At 38.1% G+C, this 13,638-nt stretch overlaps 1 protein-coding gene across 1 annotated transcript in view; it reads left to right on the forward strand.

The window, feature by feature from the left end:
* The window catches only part of gria3a (glutamate receptor, ionotropic, AMPA 3a), a gene marked incomplete at its 5' end in the record, with an annotated part of 35,855 nt that extends 23,582 nt beyond the window's left edge, over nt 1-12,273 (forward strand). Inside the window, 4 exons of the mRNA XM_079247429.1 lie at nt 1,716-1,963; nt 2,727-2,841; nt 11,422-11,670; nt 12,216-12,273. Coding sequence (XP_079103555.1) covers nt 1,716-1,963; nt 2,727-2,841; nt 11,422-11,667 — 609 coding nt within the window. The 3' untranslated portion in view covers nt 11,668-11,670; nt 12,216-12,273. The remainder of the gene's footprint in view (nt 1-1,715; nt 1,964-2,726; nt 2,842-11,421; nt 11,671-12,215) is intronic.
* Nucleotides 12,274-13,638: the final 1,365 nt, after the last annotated feature.

Below are 13,638 nucleotides of genomic sequence, written 5' to 3' on the forward strand. Positions count from 1 at the left end.
AGACTTCAGGCTGCTGGCAAACAGCCCACTATACTTCTGCTGAGCTGTTTGTATTTTAAGGGTAAATCCGCTCGGATTTTCCAAGAGGCAGACAACTGTCGATGCGCTGTGCAAAACGTGCTGAAACGTTCACGCACCGCCTGATCTGTGATGTCACGGCAGGTGTGTTAAGGATTCGTCACACCTGGTGTGACACCACCCCCGCCATCAGCGGGGCTATGAAAAGCACCTGCAGCAGCAGTTATTTCCTCTCTGGATTCAGAGCTGCTTTGAATTGATTTGTTGGAGTTTTGGAAACACGTTTTACACCAACTACTTTCCTGTTGAGAATTAGATGGAAATATTTCTACTGCTGGTAAAATCTGTGCTTAGTGTGGAGCGAAACCAAGGAGTCAGACATCCTCTCAGATAAGCTACACGCATGCTTCGCTCAAATTTGCCGTAACATGCCAATTAGAGCAGTTTTATGGTAATACTTTTGATTTATGGGAGAGCTTTGTTTTTGCCTTGCTTGAAGTTTTTTTTTTTTGCAGGAGGAATATGCTTTGCTTTTTGCTGAGAACAAAGCGTCGAGGTTTGCTTTTAACGTGTACTGCATGATTTGTATTTAATTAGATTCTTTCCACAATAAAAACAAAATTAGAATAATACGTTTGTAGAGATTCAATAAAATCTCTCCAGACTGTTTATCCACTGGGTAAGAGCAATAATTCTTCATTAAGCAGCTTCATATACCAAAATAGATTGTCTTGTTTTGGATAACTATATTACATGAGTCATTACCTCAGCTGCAGCCTTTCAGAGTTTAGATGTGCTTATTTCATCGTACAAAGACACCCATACCGGCTCCATCTATGATTCTGATTCTGCTAGTAAGCACTGTTATCTATTTCTGTGTCAGCACTATGGTGGTGTGTTTTCCTGTCCGGGGAGTCCTGCATTGTTCCCCGTGTCAGCTGGGATGGGTTTGATCTGCCTAGGCCTCACAAATATAGGAGAGTAGATATATGAAAAGGTGGGTGGAAGGATGTTAGGATGCAAACTCAATAAACAGAATAAGAGTTCAAATAAAACAAATAATAAAATGATTTATTTTGTTAATGATTCATACATTCATTCATTATCTTAACCACTTAGTCCGATTATGTTTTGCAGGGAAGCTGGAGCCTATCCCAGCAGTCTTTGTTTAATATTTGAAGGTAATTGTTTCAACAGATTATAATATTAGTTTTCTCATATATTATAGAGTTCTGCTGTAATTTTTCCACTTCCACAACGACCACTGCAAAAATTATAATAATTATCCTTATAATTCATCCAACTGGTTGCGATGCCTTATACAGACAGGTGACCAATCAATCAATAATCTATATAATACTGGAAAACCACCAATGGTGCACAGTAACACACACAGAAAATTTGATCATTTCCTGTCTTTCATGTTAGTTTTCTGCAAAACGTGCACAGAGACGACACTTAAAGCCCACTCAGACAGCAGCTTCTGGCTGATGTAGTGTAAGCTGAAAGACTCCAGCTCCACTCTTACCGTGCAGATATATCAGTGTTACCATGTAACCCTCAATGAGAAATGGGCCGTGTGTTTCCCAAACTCTCCAGCTTGCTTTACCCCCACAGCAGCCGTTGTGTGACTGTGTTCATGACTGTGTGCATAACTAAACTATTTCTGTTTTCTTTCTCTGTTCCTCTGAATGCAGCGCTCCAAAATAGCAGTTTATGAGAAAATGTGGTCATACATGAAATCAGCTGAACCCTCAGTGTTTGCCAAGACAACACCAGAAGGGGTTTCCCGGGTACGAAAGTCGAAGGGCAAGTTTGCCTTTCTTCTTGAATCCACTATGAACGAGTACATAGAGCAACGGAAGCCATGTGACACCATGAAAGTGGGCGGCAACCTCGACTCTAAGGGCTACGGTGTGGCCACACCTAAAGGCTCAGCATTAGGGTGGGTGGGATAATATAACAATATCCTCCATGTTGTTATAGTATTCCACCTACCCTGATGTTTCCTTTTGTCATTCTCTTCTTCCTCACTCCTGATTGTTCTTTTTATGTTTTTTAAGTGCATCACCAAGTGAACAGTAGTATGAGTTATTTCTCAATTGAATCAACACATTTTTTTATTTGCTTATTCATTTGTTTATTGCTCTGTTTCATGTATCTGGCTTGTTTATGTCATTTTCTTGTTTGCTCTGAAGGTTGTTGGTATATTGCTTTCATTCAGTATATCCATTTGAATGTCTATGTGCACAGTCACCTTCCTATACCTTGTTTGTTTCGTCTGTTTTCCTTTCCACCTCTCCCCCCCCTCCTGGTGTCTGTGGTGCCCTCTTGCATTAGTTCTGTTTCAAATCTGAGATATTCTTTAATTAATTTGCAAGTTAAATGCTGGTCTGTCAGTCGTGATGAATGTTAAGCTGCATGCTAAATGTTCTTATTTCTGATTCAACAATGACAGAATGTCCCCATCCCGCACACTTCAGTTAAAGCAATGTAATCCTCCATGCCACCTCTCTAATATTTAACATTTTCTTTGCTGTAAAGATGCTTTTTACCCTTCCACTCCAGTGAAATTCTCTACCAATTTGTCCCTCCCGTGCTCCCCTTATGAACCATTGATATTAATCACTATTTCTGACTAATATTCTTATATTAGATTTCTCACGGACCTGTTCATTTTCTTACAAGTTATGTTTTATCGTTTCAAGAAATGCTGTTAACCTGGCAGTGTTAAAACTGAATGAGCAAGGCCTCTTGGACAAATTGAAAAACAAATGGTGGTACGACAAGGGAGAGTGCGGCAGCGGGGGAGGTGACTCTAAGGTCAGCCTCGATGTCACCAAAGTCGGGTATCCTAGAACAGAGTAATCGGCAAGGCTGTCGTCACTGAGTCCAAAAAAAAAAAAAAAAAAAACTGTTAAAACCTTTTGGATTAATGTGCTTTAGCCCCACTGTGATCAACTGGGAACCCTTTACTTGGCTAATGGAAGAGAAAAAAAAGCCCGATGGTGATAAAGAAGGAAGTTTTAGATTTTTAAAATAGATTTTTAGCCTGTGGCTATGAAACTCAGACATGATATTTTCCACTGTTTTTTTTTTATATCTACAGGCTAAAACATATGAGAAACTAGTATCACGAAGGTTTAAGTCAATGTGAGATCTCTTCAAAGTAGAAAGATAAATGCACTTTTCCATTCTGCTGCCTGGGTGTGAGAGCAGGCACAGGAAACAGCGTTGTCTTGAGGGGACGAAGCATCGCAGGCAAACGTGAGAATTCTAATGACAGGTTGATCCAATGAGTCAAATTTTTTATTTTACTTTTTTTTTTTTTTGGTCTAACAACTTCTTACCGAAAATCCAGCCTACAAATGACAAAGACTTTGCTTGTAAATGACCATCCAAAGTCTTCTCTTAGACATCCTGACCTGGTGAACCCTGCAGAAGTAGAGTGTTAGATATGAGCAGGGGCTCCATGTCTACAAGCCATTTGATATGAATCTTACCTCTTCAATAAGATAATTTCTCATAATGTCGTAAAAGTTGAGGTAAAAATAACCGTGTGAGACTTTGCAACTTGCATGTCCTTATATGGCCGTAAGAAGAAGGAAAAAAATCCTAACATTTTCTGACATGTTTTGTTGCGAGATGCAATTATGGCTTTTCTGGCTGATTAGTTGTAATTTAAAGTCAGTAAAGTTGTTTTGTAAATGTTACACTGATAAGTTAAATTAATGTCTAGAAGAGGAGCTTGAATATTTTTGTAAAGCCTGTTTTTCTTCCTAACGCTGCATGGATGAATTATATGTTGCAGCATGATACACTTAATCCTCCTTATGCTATTAGATCTTGGCTCTGTGGAAAGAGCTGGGACCAGTTTTCTCCATCAGCATTCAGATTTTATTGACACTGATGAAGATTTCTTACAATCCGACCTGCTGGGCAAAACTCACATGTACAAGGTCCCTGATCCGGGCGTTTGGGACCCCAGGGGGCAGTAACTCTGGATCTATCTGCATCTGCTCTTCAGCTTGCATCATGACCACAGCATTGCAGTGCTGTTAGAGAGGAGACCAGGCAGACTTTGCTGTTACTGACTCTAGGTTTCCATTCCTGGGTGAGCAGGGTATGGCTACAACCGGAGGGGGTAACACAAAGAGTTCCTCTCTTCTCTCATCAATTTGGCTTTCTCTGTTTGTAATCCCAGTTAGAATGAGAGTATATAATCAGTGCGACAGTGTCTCACCTGACTGCCGTATTTCTCTGCCCTTATTTCATTGTTAGAAAGGCATGTGTGAGTAATTTAACAACTAAATGGATATATATTGTATGTAATGACCACTGAGAAAATCTGATATTTAGAAACAAAACTGAAGACCTGAAATTCAGTTAAGTCAATTAAGATTTAATTGAGTCCATAATCGGAATTACTCCCTAAAACTATATAAAAACAACTCAAGAAAGAATGTCAAAATCTCACAATTTCATTTGTTTTCTGTTGAATCATTTGAACATTTTACTTCCTTTTGGGTCTGTGTCATCACACGGTATATAATCAGTCCGTGTTTTATCTGCACGAATTCTTGACATTGGAGTGTGTGGAATTGACTGGGATCAGATACTGTTTTATGTGTTCCTGTTTTGCAGACAGACTGAAAGGTAAAGTCATGACCAGAAACAGGAAATGAGGACCTGTGTAATCTGTCAGTGCTGCAGTAGGAGTCAATACTTTCTCAATAGAGTATATAATTACATGGAGATGTAACATCAAAGTGCCAAAACATATAGGGAAAACAAAAATCCCACTGAGGTAATTCTACGTATCTCTGAAATAGCCTCTGGACCAAGGAAAAAAAAAAAAAAAAAAAAGAAAAACTCTGGACATTATGAATGGGGAAGCAAAAGTAATGTTGCATCAGCTGTTATATTGTGACGCAACAGACTGAGTGGGTGTTCAAGATATTCTGCACCTAATCAGATCCTTTCATTCATCATTCAACAGAAAGTGGGACTTAACACTTGACATATGGAAAAAATATCTTAGTCTTCTCTTTTAGAGCTTTGATGCCAATAAATTCCTCTTCATACCAGGCTTGTTTAACAAGGGCAGGTCCTCAGAGTTATAGGAATAAAACCCTGCTTGCTAAGAAGCCATGAGGACATAATGTTAAATATTCACAGACTTTTATCAATTTAAATTGATCAACTAGATGCATAATTAATAAGCTATTACATTATTAGGCAGCCAGTGAAGATACTAATGTAAGTGAAGAAAAAAGCTCATCCGGCTGCTGTGTGTTTGCCTGATGATTATTTTTGACGCCATCATCCATGAAAAAGTCATCATACGAGCAGGTGTGTGACATTGCTTAAATTCAACTTATGATTTAAAATTAATGTGAACTTTTCATGATTTGTCTGTGCAAAGAAGGAGCTTTATTTGCTTAAAGATCAATACAATGAAGCGGTGGAGAGTTTTTTTTGTGTGAAGTATACAAGAAGATGCAATGTGGCACTGTGATGGAGCAGTGCTAAAATACACCGGCTAGAAAAGGAAATAAAAATAATTACATTTAAAACAAAATAATACATGCTTTAAAATACACAACACTATAGACTAAGTCAACATTTACTATAGAAAGGTAATAAGTGGTTAATAACACATTTATATGTTGATGTAATCTTATTAATGTGTTTATTAACTTAAACTTTTTCAGTGGACATCCAAAGGTGGAGGCTGCTGTATAAATAGAAAATAGCTGATTGTCGGTGAAAATGAAACTGTTTATTATCAGTATACATTAGAAACTCATGAATGTATTGCAGATAAATCTCAGTTTAATGTACAGCAGCACTTTATGCTATTACGGTGATTTATATACTCAGTGATCCTACATTGAGACATTGACTTGGAGCCAGTTTACATGTAGAGAATCATCATAAAACTGTATCAACTTTAGGAAACAAAAGATGAGCCCAATGCCAGATGCATCCATATACACAGTATATAAACCATGGTTTGTGACACAGTCCAGTGTAACCTCTAGGCACTCTCTGTTGGTTTGTACTGTGAGTCTTCATTCAGCAGAAAGCTCCCTTTCAGAGCAACAATGATGCATAAATGCTCTGTGAGTGGTTGTAAGATAATCCAAGAGAATCTTAGTTGCTGCAAGAAAAGTTTGGAAGTTTTCCAAAATGCAACAAAAACATCTGTAATGTGTTCATTCATTCAAACAATTATTTGTCAGACACAAGGACATAGAAAAAGATCTTGTTCTGCATATAAAAAGAAATATAAAAATCAAGAGCTAGGTGGTATTGCACTTGGACTAGGAGCTTATGTTCAGTTGTGTTGCACTACTCTTCTGCGTAATCCACTGTTTAATTGTTGAGGAACTGAGGACGAAAATCTTTGCCGTTTTCAGAAGAGTTTGTGTTCATTCCTGCTTAATAAACGAGATGTCAGCTCCTCATAATGCCTTATTGGGAGCTTCCTGTTTCTGCAAATGATCTCTCAGTTTAAACCAATAAGACTAATTACAACTCAAGTTTCTGTTGCATTCAAGAAAACTTTTTTTGCAAGTAACATTTATTAAGTTTATGACTGTACAACTAACATAACTAACAAGACCATAGCATTATGGCTTCAGCCAGAATGTCTACAAGACCAATGACCACTGAATAAACCATACCAAAGTAGAGACACTAAGTTATAATGCTTAGTAGCATCTTCAGTGAAGAACAAACACAGCATATCAGCACAACCACCTTTATAGCAACTGTGGTGGAGAGGCGATGGTGTTCCAGACTCTTCCGCAGTGATGTGAGCTACTGATGAATGATGACTGAAATAAAATAATAATAACTTAAGATTATTACAGCTAAACGTGGCTCTAAAAAGAATTAAATCAGGAGGAGCACTTGGTGTGTACACACCACTTCTGCATTCTGTTTAGTTAAAGTAAATAACAACATGGTGTAATATGTTGTGTTTTTCATCCAAAGTTGTATTTATCAAATTTCAAAGTTAATAAGGGTGAGATTTTTTTTTCCTTCATATTTTAATATAGAATTTTGTGGAACTTGAAATGTTTTTATTTTTTTTAACACAACTATAAATCACCCTTTTTATGAGCTTCCTCAGTGGAGCTGTCAAAATGGTGTTACATCAGAGGTTTGTACACATCACTGCATTAATCAATACTGGAAGAAAAAAAAATTCAGCGCTCTAGGAGCTCACAAGGGAAGCGTTCACATTTTAATATTTTTTCTCCTTCAGTTTTTCCTTTAATGTCTGGTTGACTTGTCTACAAGGGTGTTGACAGTTGTTAAACTGTGTCCTTCTGAAAAGGGTCATTCTGCAGAAGCAGTAATGGTTCTTTCATAACATTCTGCTGAACCAAAATTTTTAATGCCTCTAAAATCATTTTGATAGTTTGAATTAGCGTTCTTGCTGACCTCGATGACTCCACAAGTACGAAAGCTTTTTCCTGAGGATTGTCTTTCCCCCCTTTATTTATTTATTTTTTTTAACCATCAATGTTAACTGTATATTAATGGAAAAAAATGGACTTATTTTTAACCAAAAATAAGGAATATCCACAGCAAAAGTGTTTGATACAGATTTACAAATGTCAGCAAATGAGTAGATGATGAGCGAATGAATTAATCAATAAAAGAAAAGCATGAATAAATGTTCAATAACCTGTGACATCATCTGACTAACAGACCAAAGGAACGCAGTAACTTACTGCCACAGCGTTCATGTGCCACATAAACAGGCTCTTCTTGCTGATTGTACCAAGAAGGTACCAGTGACTGTTGCAATAATGCAGTTTGGAGTAAAATAACTCAATTCAAACACTCTCTCACATGTGTTAGTATTTATGCTTTGAAAGTTAACTTAAAGTTTTGCTTTTTGGAATCATTTTGGTTATAATGTCAGCAAGTGACAGCGGTCCCTGCTGCTTTTGTAGAATGACTTCTGCATTTTTATCTTGCTTTGATCTGTTACTGTACACTGAAATGTGTTTATTTGTAATTTAGTTTCTTCATTTCTCATTAGAAAGAAACTGTGTGCCAGGTCAGTTTTTGTTATCAGAAGTCCTTGGTCACCACCTGGTGGTGTGTTTGATGGCCAGCACATGACGGCAGGTCACCCGGTGCAACTTCTATTTAAAATGAAGACGAGTCAGTAGATAATCATCAACAGTGATCCTCACCACATCCACTGGGATTGAACACTAAAATTAGCATAAAAACATTTAGCTTATTTTTTATGTTGCACACAAATAGATGAAGAGCTTCGTTTGCAAACCATCAGAAAAGTCAAATGAGCAGAAACTGCAAAAGAAGAAGCGATACTGAGACCGTTCGGATTGTGAGTTGTTCCCCTTTGTGATCATTGCAGTACAAGCCGACTGCGAGTAAATTATAGTTTGCCTTCAGTTTCTGCTGATTGCAGAGTGAGGTCTGCAAACAAATGACCATAACTTTACCTTTCATCAGGTTCTGTCTGAAGACCAGGATTACGCACCACAGGCACCCCCACCCACCTATGATCAGTGAGCAGGAGATGCATTTGACATACAAAAATACAGTGGTGAATACAATATATATGATGATGTTCAATTACAAGCACTGATTCTTTTTATGAAAGGAAATAAGCATAGAAATCTAGCAGTCAAGGAAATGGACTGTAAGGACCCCCCCCACCCTCAAATTCTGACTCTGCTCTGCTGGGATTTGGTTCAGTTCAAACCAATTTTTCTTGACTCCATTTGAATCATATTTAGCTTCAGAGCAGCAGACAAACAATCAATAAAACTGTAGAAACAAACAAACTCAGACTCTCACTTGAAGGTCGCTCTGTTTTAAAAGGGTGACTTTGTGAGACATTAACCTCTGACACTGGTTAGTGAAATGATTGAACTGCTGTGTTTGTCTGTTAGTCTGGAAAGGGTTCCTGTTAGATCCACTTTGCTAAACAGCAAAAAGGCTGGCCACAGCCCCCCACCCTCCCCCACCCCCACAAAACAAGTGCCCTCATTAATGACTGCCTTTGTCTTTATTAATTCTATAAAAGCTATGCAGCAGCTGCTTTCTTCTGCCACTTGAGATCTTTTCTTGTGATCAGTGTGTGCCGATTACTCAAAGCGATACAGGTGGGGTCTGGCATGCTAGGGTACACATGGACCGTAAAAAGTATTTCATTTCTATACACTGTAGTGTTGCTTGCTATCTGTGATGTTGGCCAGGACCCTACTCTATCGCTTTGTACAGTATAAAGTAGTTTAAAAAGTTGAATAACATAAAATAACATAATACAATGTTATTTATGTTATTTCCCACGTGAAGAACTCCTGTAAACCTTGCAGTATTGAAACTCAGTGAACAAGGCATCTTAGACAAGCTGAAAAACAAATGGTGGTACGATAAGGGTGAATGTGGAACCAAGGACTCTGGAAGTAAGGTCAGTCGCTGCAGGTCTTTTTATACTGATGGCAAAATGCATTTTGACTTAACTGTTCATATGCAAACATCTAAAGCACACATTTCCTCAGACATGTTAATCATGACATTATATATCTGAACACTTTGTCTACATTTACACATAGTTTAGTCTGTTTACACTCTGACCATGACTCAGTACATTAACATGACCTCATCACTTTTGTATGCAGACACTTAAAATTGCAGCATGATTACACACGATTTCTATTCATGCCATTACATTTCTTGAAAAGTTTAATCAGAATTGAAACCATTATACTGCTATTTTTCACCCAAACCTCTATTGAAATTTAGTTTATTGTTGGTCTTATTCATTTGTATGTGAAATTGTTACACAAACCCTTCTGCTAAACAACTTGGGATGCTGTGTAAGATAAAAAAAAAAAAAAAAAAGAAACTAACAAATTGTTTAAACTGGAAAACTTTATTCCTCTGCTCAAAAATAAATTATGATTTTGAGTTTGATTCCAGCACCATGTTGAACAAAAGCCGGAGCTGGGTCAGGCTTTACAGTGTGCATCGCTTCTTTTTTCAACAGCAGAATTTATGTTTCTCGGTGTGGTCTGCCGTTTCTCATAGTTTTTGCTCCGCAGTGCAGCAGAGGTTAAATGTTGACAAGTCTGGACTGTAGGCAAGCTTTTCACCTGTGTGCCCATCATATGGTTTGCCACGGCACTGCTGAACTTTGGCAAGTTTTTATACTTTGACATTCGCGGCAAAGGCAAGCATCTCTTGCATCTCTTGTCTGAGATCTCTCCAGCCAGTAAAAGTCAGTCTGATGTCAAGTCTTGACTTGATTTCTCTCCCAGCCCTTTTCTCGCTTTATTTTCCTCATTTCCTCTGATAATGTCCTCTCAGAGTTCTTGCTAAATCAGTCATGGTGTGTGTCCAAAATGTGTTGATATTCATTCCTTGTTTTGGACACAATGGGATAAAGCAAAAGACGTGATCCTCTGGGCTGGAAGACAAAGTTGTTAAAAACTAGTCAGAAGCACAGATTTTATTGTTAGAAACTTGCTCCTTAACTATCTTTTTAGAAATGTGTTGCTGGACTCAAATTTCTCACTTTTAATTTTTCATGCAAAGTGTTTTTTAAAGTTAGCCTTGAATTCTGGTTTACCAACATTTTACACAGTATGCCAACTTTTCTGGACACAAACTTGTATTTTTTTTAAAGACATCCTTACTCTGACAGATCCAAACTGACCTTAAAATACCATTTGTTGGCTCAAATGGCATTTAATAGTCGTATGTTATAGATGGAGTGTCGGAGTAAAGATAACTTTTTAAAAACATTTTAATCAATGTAAAATAAGTTTGCATGCCAGTTAGCCAACTCATAAAGTATGAAAATAACTTCATTGGCTTTAAAAACTGGAAAATGTCCCACTGGGTTTTGATGCAAATGGTAAAACTCACATAAATGGATTTCAATATTACAGTTTGGCTTTTAATAGCAGCAAAATGGTTCAGTTCACCTTCCACAGCTTGCCACTTTGATTGTACAGATGCAGTGTTTTGAAGGCTAATGTCAGCAGCTATGCTAGTGAACTGAGGATGTAATGTGTAGACCTGTACGACCACGACCGCCTTCCTCTATATGTGGCCCCGTAAAGAGGCCACGAACCAGGATAGATAGCAAGTCTCTCTACATTCACCTTCTCAGCTCTTTAGGGTACAAATGATGTGAGAGGAGGAGTTAGACACATACTTTTGTGACTTATATGCAAATTAAGCAGATGCACATAAGAAGGATTGTAGACACATTTAGTAACCTCCTCGAAGTAACTGTTTAGTCATAGTGTAGCAGGGTGTACATATAGATTTTGTGCTTGTTTTGTGCATGTAGAGCCAATTTGAAAAAACCTTAATGGTGGTATTTACTCCCCCCAGGACAAGACAAGTGCACTAAGCCTGAGCAACGTGGCAGGAGTCTTCTATATTCTGGTTGGAGGGCTGGGCTTGGCTATGACCGTGGCCTTGATAGAGTTCTGCTATAAGTCACGGCAAGAAACAAAAAGACTGAAGCTGGCAAAGAATGCCCAAAACTTTAAGCCAGCCCCTCCAGCAAATGCCCAGAATTTTGCCACGTACCGTGAAGGCTACAACGTGTATGGAACTGAGAGTGTTAAAATCTAGAGGGTATGACTCCGTCTCTTTCTTACATACTTTGACAGATTAAAGTAGTTTACTACGCATGCTCGCATGAATGGTAGCATTGTGGTTTTTTCTTCATGGGCACTCAGATGGAACAGCCTTCTGCCGAGAGAGAGAACAGATTAAAAACAAGCAAAAATAAAAAACCCACAACATTCATTGTAATCAGTCAGCCCCAGTCAAACGTACAACATCTCTACTGGGAAGCTTCAGGAAACCATCCTCAGCAGATAGCTTTATGTATGTGTAGGTGCTTCAGATGCCCTTTACCAGTAGCAAAGACTTCATCATGGTTTCATTGTAGCGTGAACAAACCTCCATTGCATCCGCCTGTTTTGCTAAATCCAGAAATACTGTTAAGATTATTACATTTGTCAAACTTATTTGTTTATATGTTTCGCAACTAATGCGATGAGCTCAAATAACCTTTTCCACCTAGTTCTGTTGATCCACCAGTTTCAGGCAGCACATAACACACGACATGAAACTGCTTTTCATTTGATTCTTATTTGTATGTCTTGGCTTTGCAGAGATGAAATGTGAATCCCACTGGTGCGTCTGGATGGATACAGCCACTCTGTGTGACCTTCACACCCCCAGGGTTGCCATCCTGGGGGGGGGGGGGGGGGGGGGGGGGGGGGGCTTCTATGTCATCGGCTTGGACACAAGCCCACAAGTCAAAAAGTGCTCATTTTGGGTTATGAGCCGGTCACAAATATGGGCAATGACGCAGCAGGACTTTGGCTTCTGTAAACATGGGATTTGCCTCTTGTAGTGCCTTATGCAGCATTTCAGCATCATGGCAATGCAAACAAAATTATATTCACTTGAAATTAATTAGAAAAAAATATAAAGAAATGTGGAACTCGGGCAAGACGATGAACTGATGTTTTTGCTGTTTTATATTTTGAAGAAGAAAAAAAAAAAGCCATGATCTGCAAACAAAACCCTGAAGTACTTAAGTCATTTGAATCCTTTAAAGACATATTTTTGTGGTGAAACCTTAAGTTGATTAAATGTTACATTGAGTGAGGTAAAAAAAAATAAAATAAAATCTTGTTTTATTGTAAGACTATTTTCAGTGTGAGAATATATAGGACAAGCATCAAGCTCTAAGGTTAAGCATCCGTTAAACTGACCAGATTTTACCCAGAAAACTCAACGGATATGGATTTAGTGGTAAAATGAAACGGCTCGGGTGACTTTTTCTAACCTGCTGGACATTATATACAACTGAGTTTGGATTTACTTCAATGTTCTGTTCTTCTTAAATCAGCCGTGTGATTACTTTAAACTGCCACTATATGAAAATGAGGTTCGCTTTTTATCACTTAGTGCCATGTTATTGAAATTCAAAATGTTGTCAGTATTTTAAACACTAGAAAATTGACCCCATTTTGTGTAAAAGAATATTCAACTGGTTTAACAGAGCTCATGGTTTACACATTGTACACACTTTAGATGCTGTTCTCATTTAAGTGCAGATTCTTCAGCCGTGATTCTCAACATTTTTTGGTAAATGGTAACACGCCATAGCTTCTTTGGTTGTGATGAGCTTTCTGTCTATGCATTTTACAGAAGGTGAGCTGTACATTGAGGAAAGAGCAATGAATGAAACATTTGTCTGTTTGTATAAGTGAACTTTTTATAAACTGAAGAAAAAAAAAACCCTACAGAAGCGACAGACCATGTGCGCCTACATTTGTTTAATATATCAAGACTTTCTCATCCTTTGGTTCCCACATAAATGCATGTGAATTTGCGGCTAGTTTAACCCAATTGCAGCTCCACCTGGACCCTGGTTTAGTTGGCCAACGTTTTGATTCACTCTGGTTTTTAGTTCTGCTACTGTTGCAGTACCTCAACCATAAGAGTTGCATGTTTGGACAGAATAAACCTCTGTGGAGAGGTCATGTAAAAAGGATTTTATTACATTTCCTTAATAAAAGCAGG

The sequence above is a fragment of the Telmatherina bonti genome, assembly GCF_933228915.1.
Source record: "Telmatherina bonti genome assembly, chromosome: 10".
NCBI classification, from domain to species: Eukaryota; Metazoa; Chordata; class Actinopteri; order Atheriniformes; family Telmatherinidae; genus Telmatherina; species Telmatherina bonti.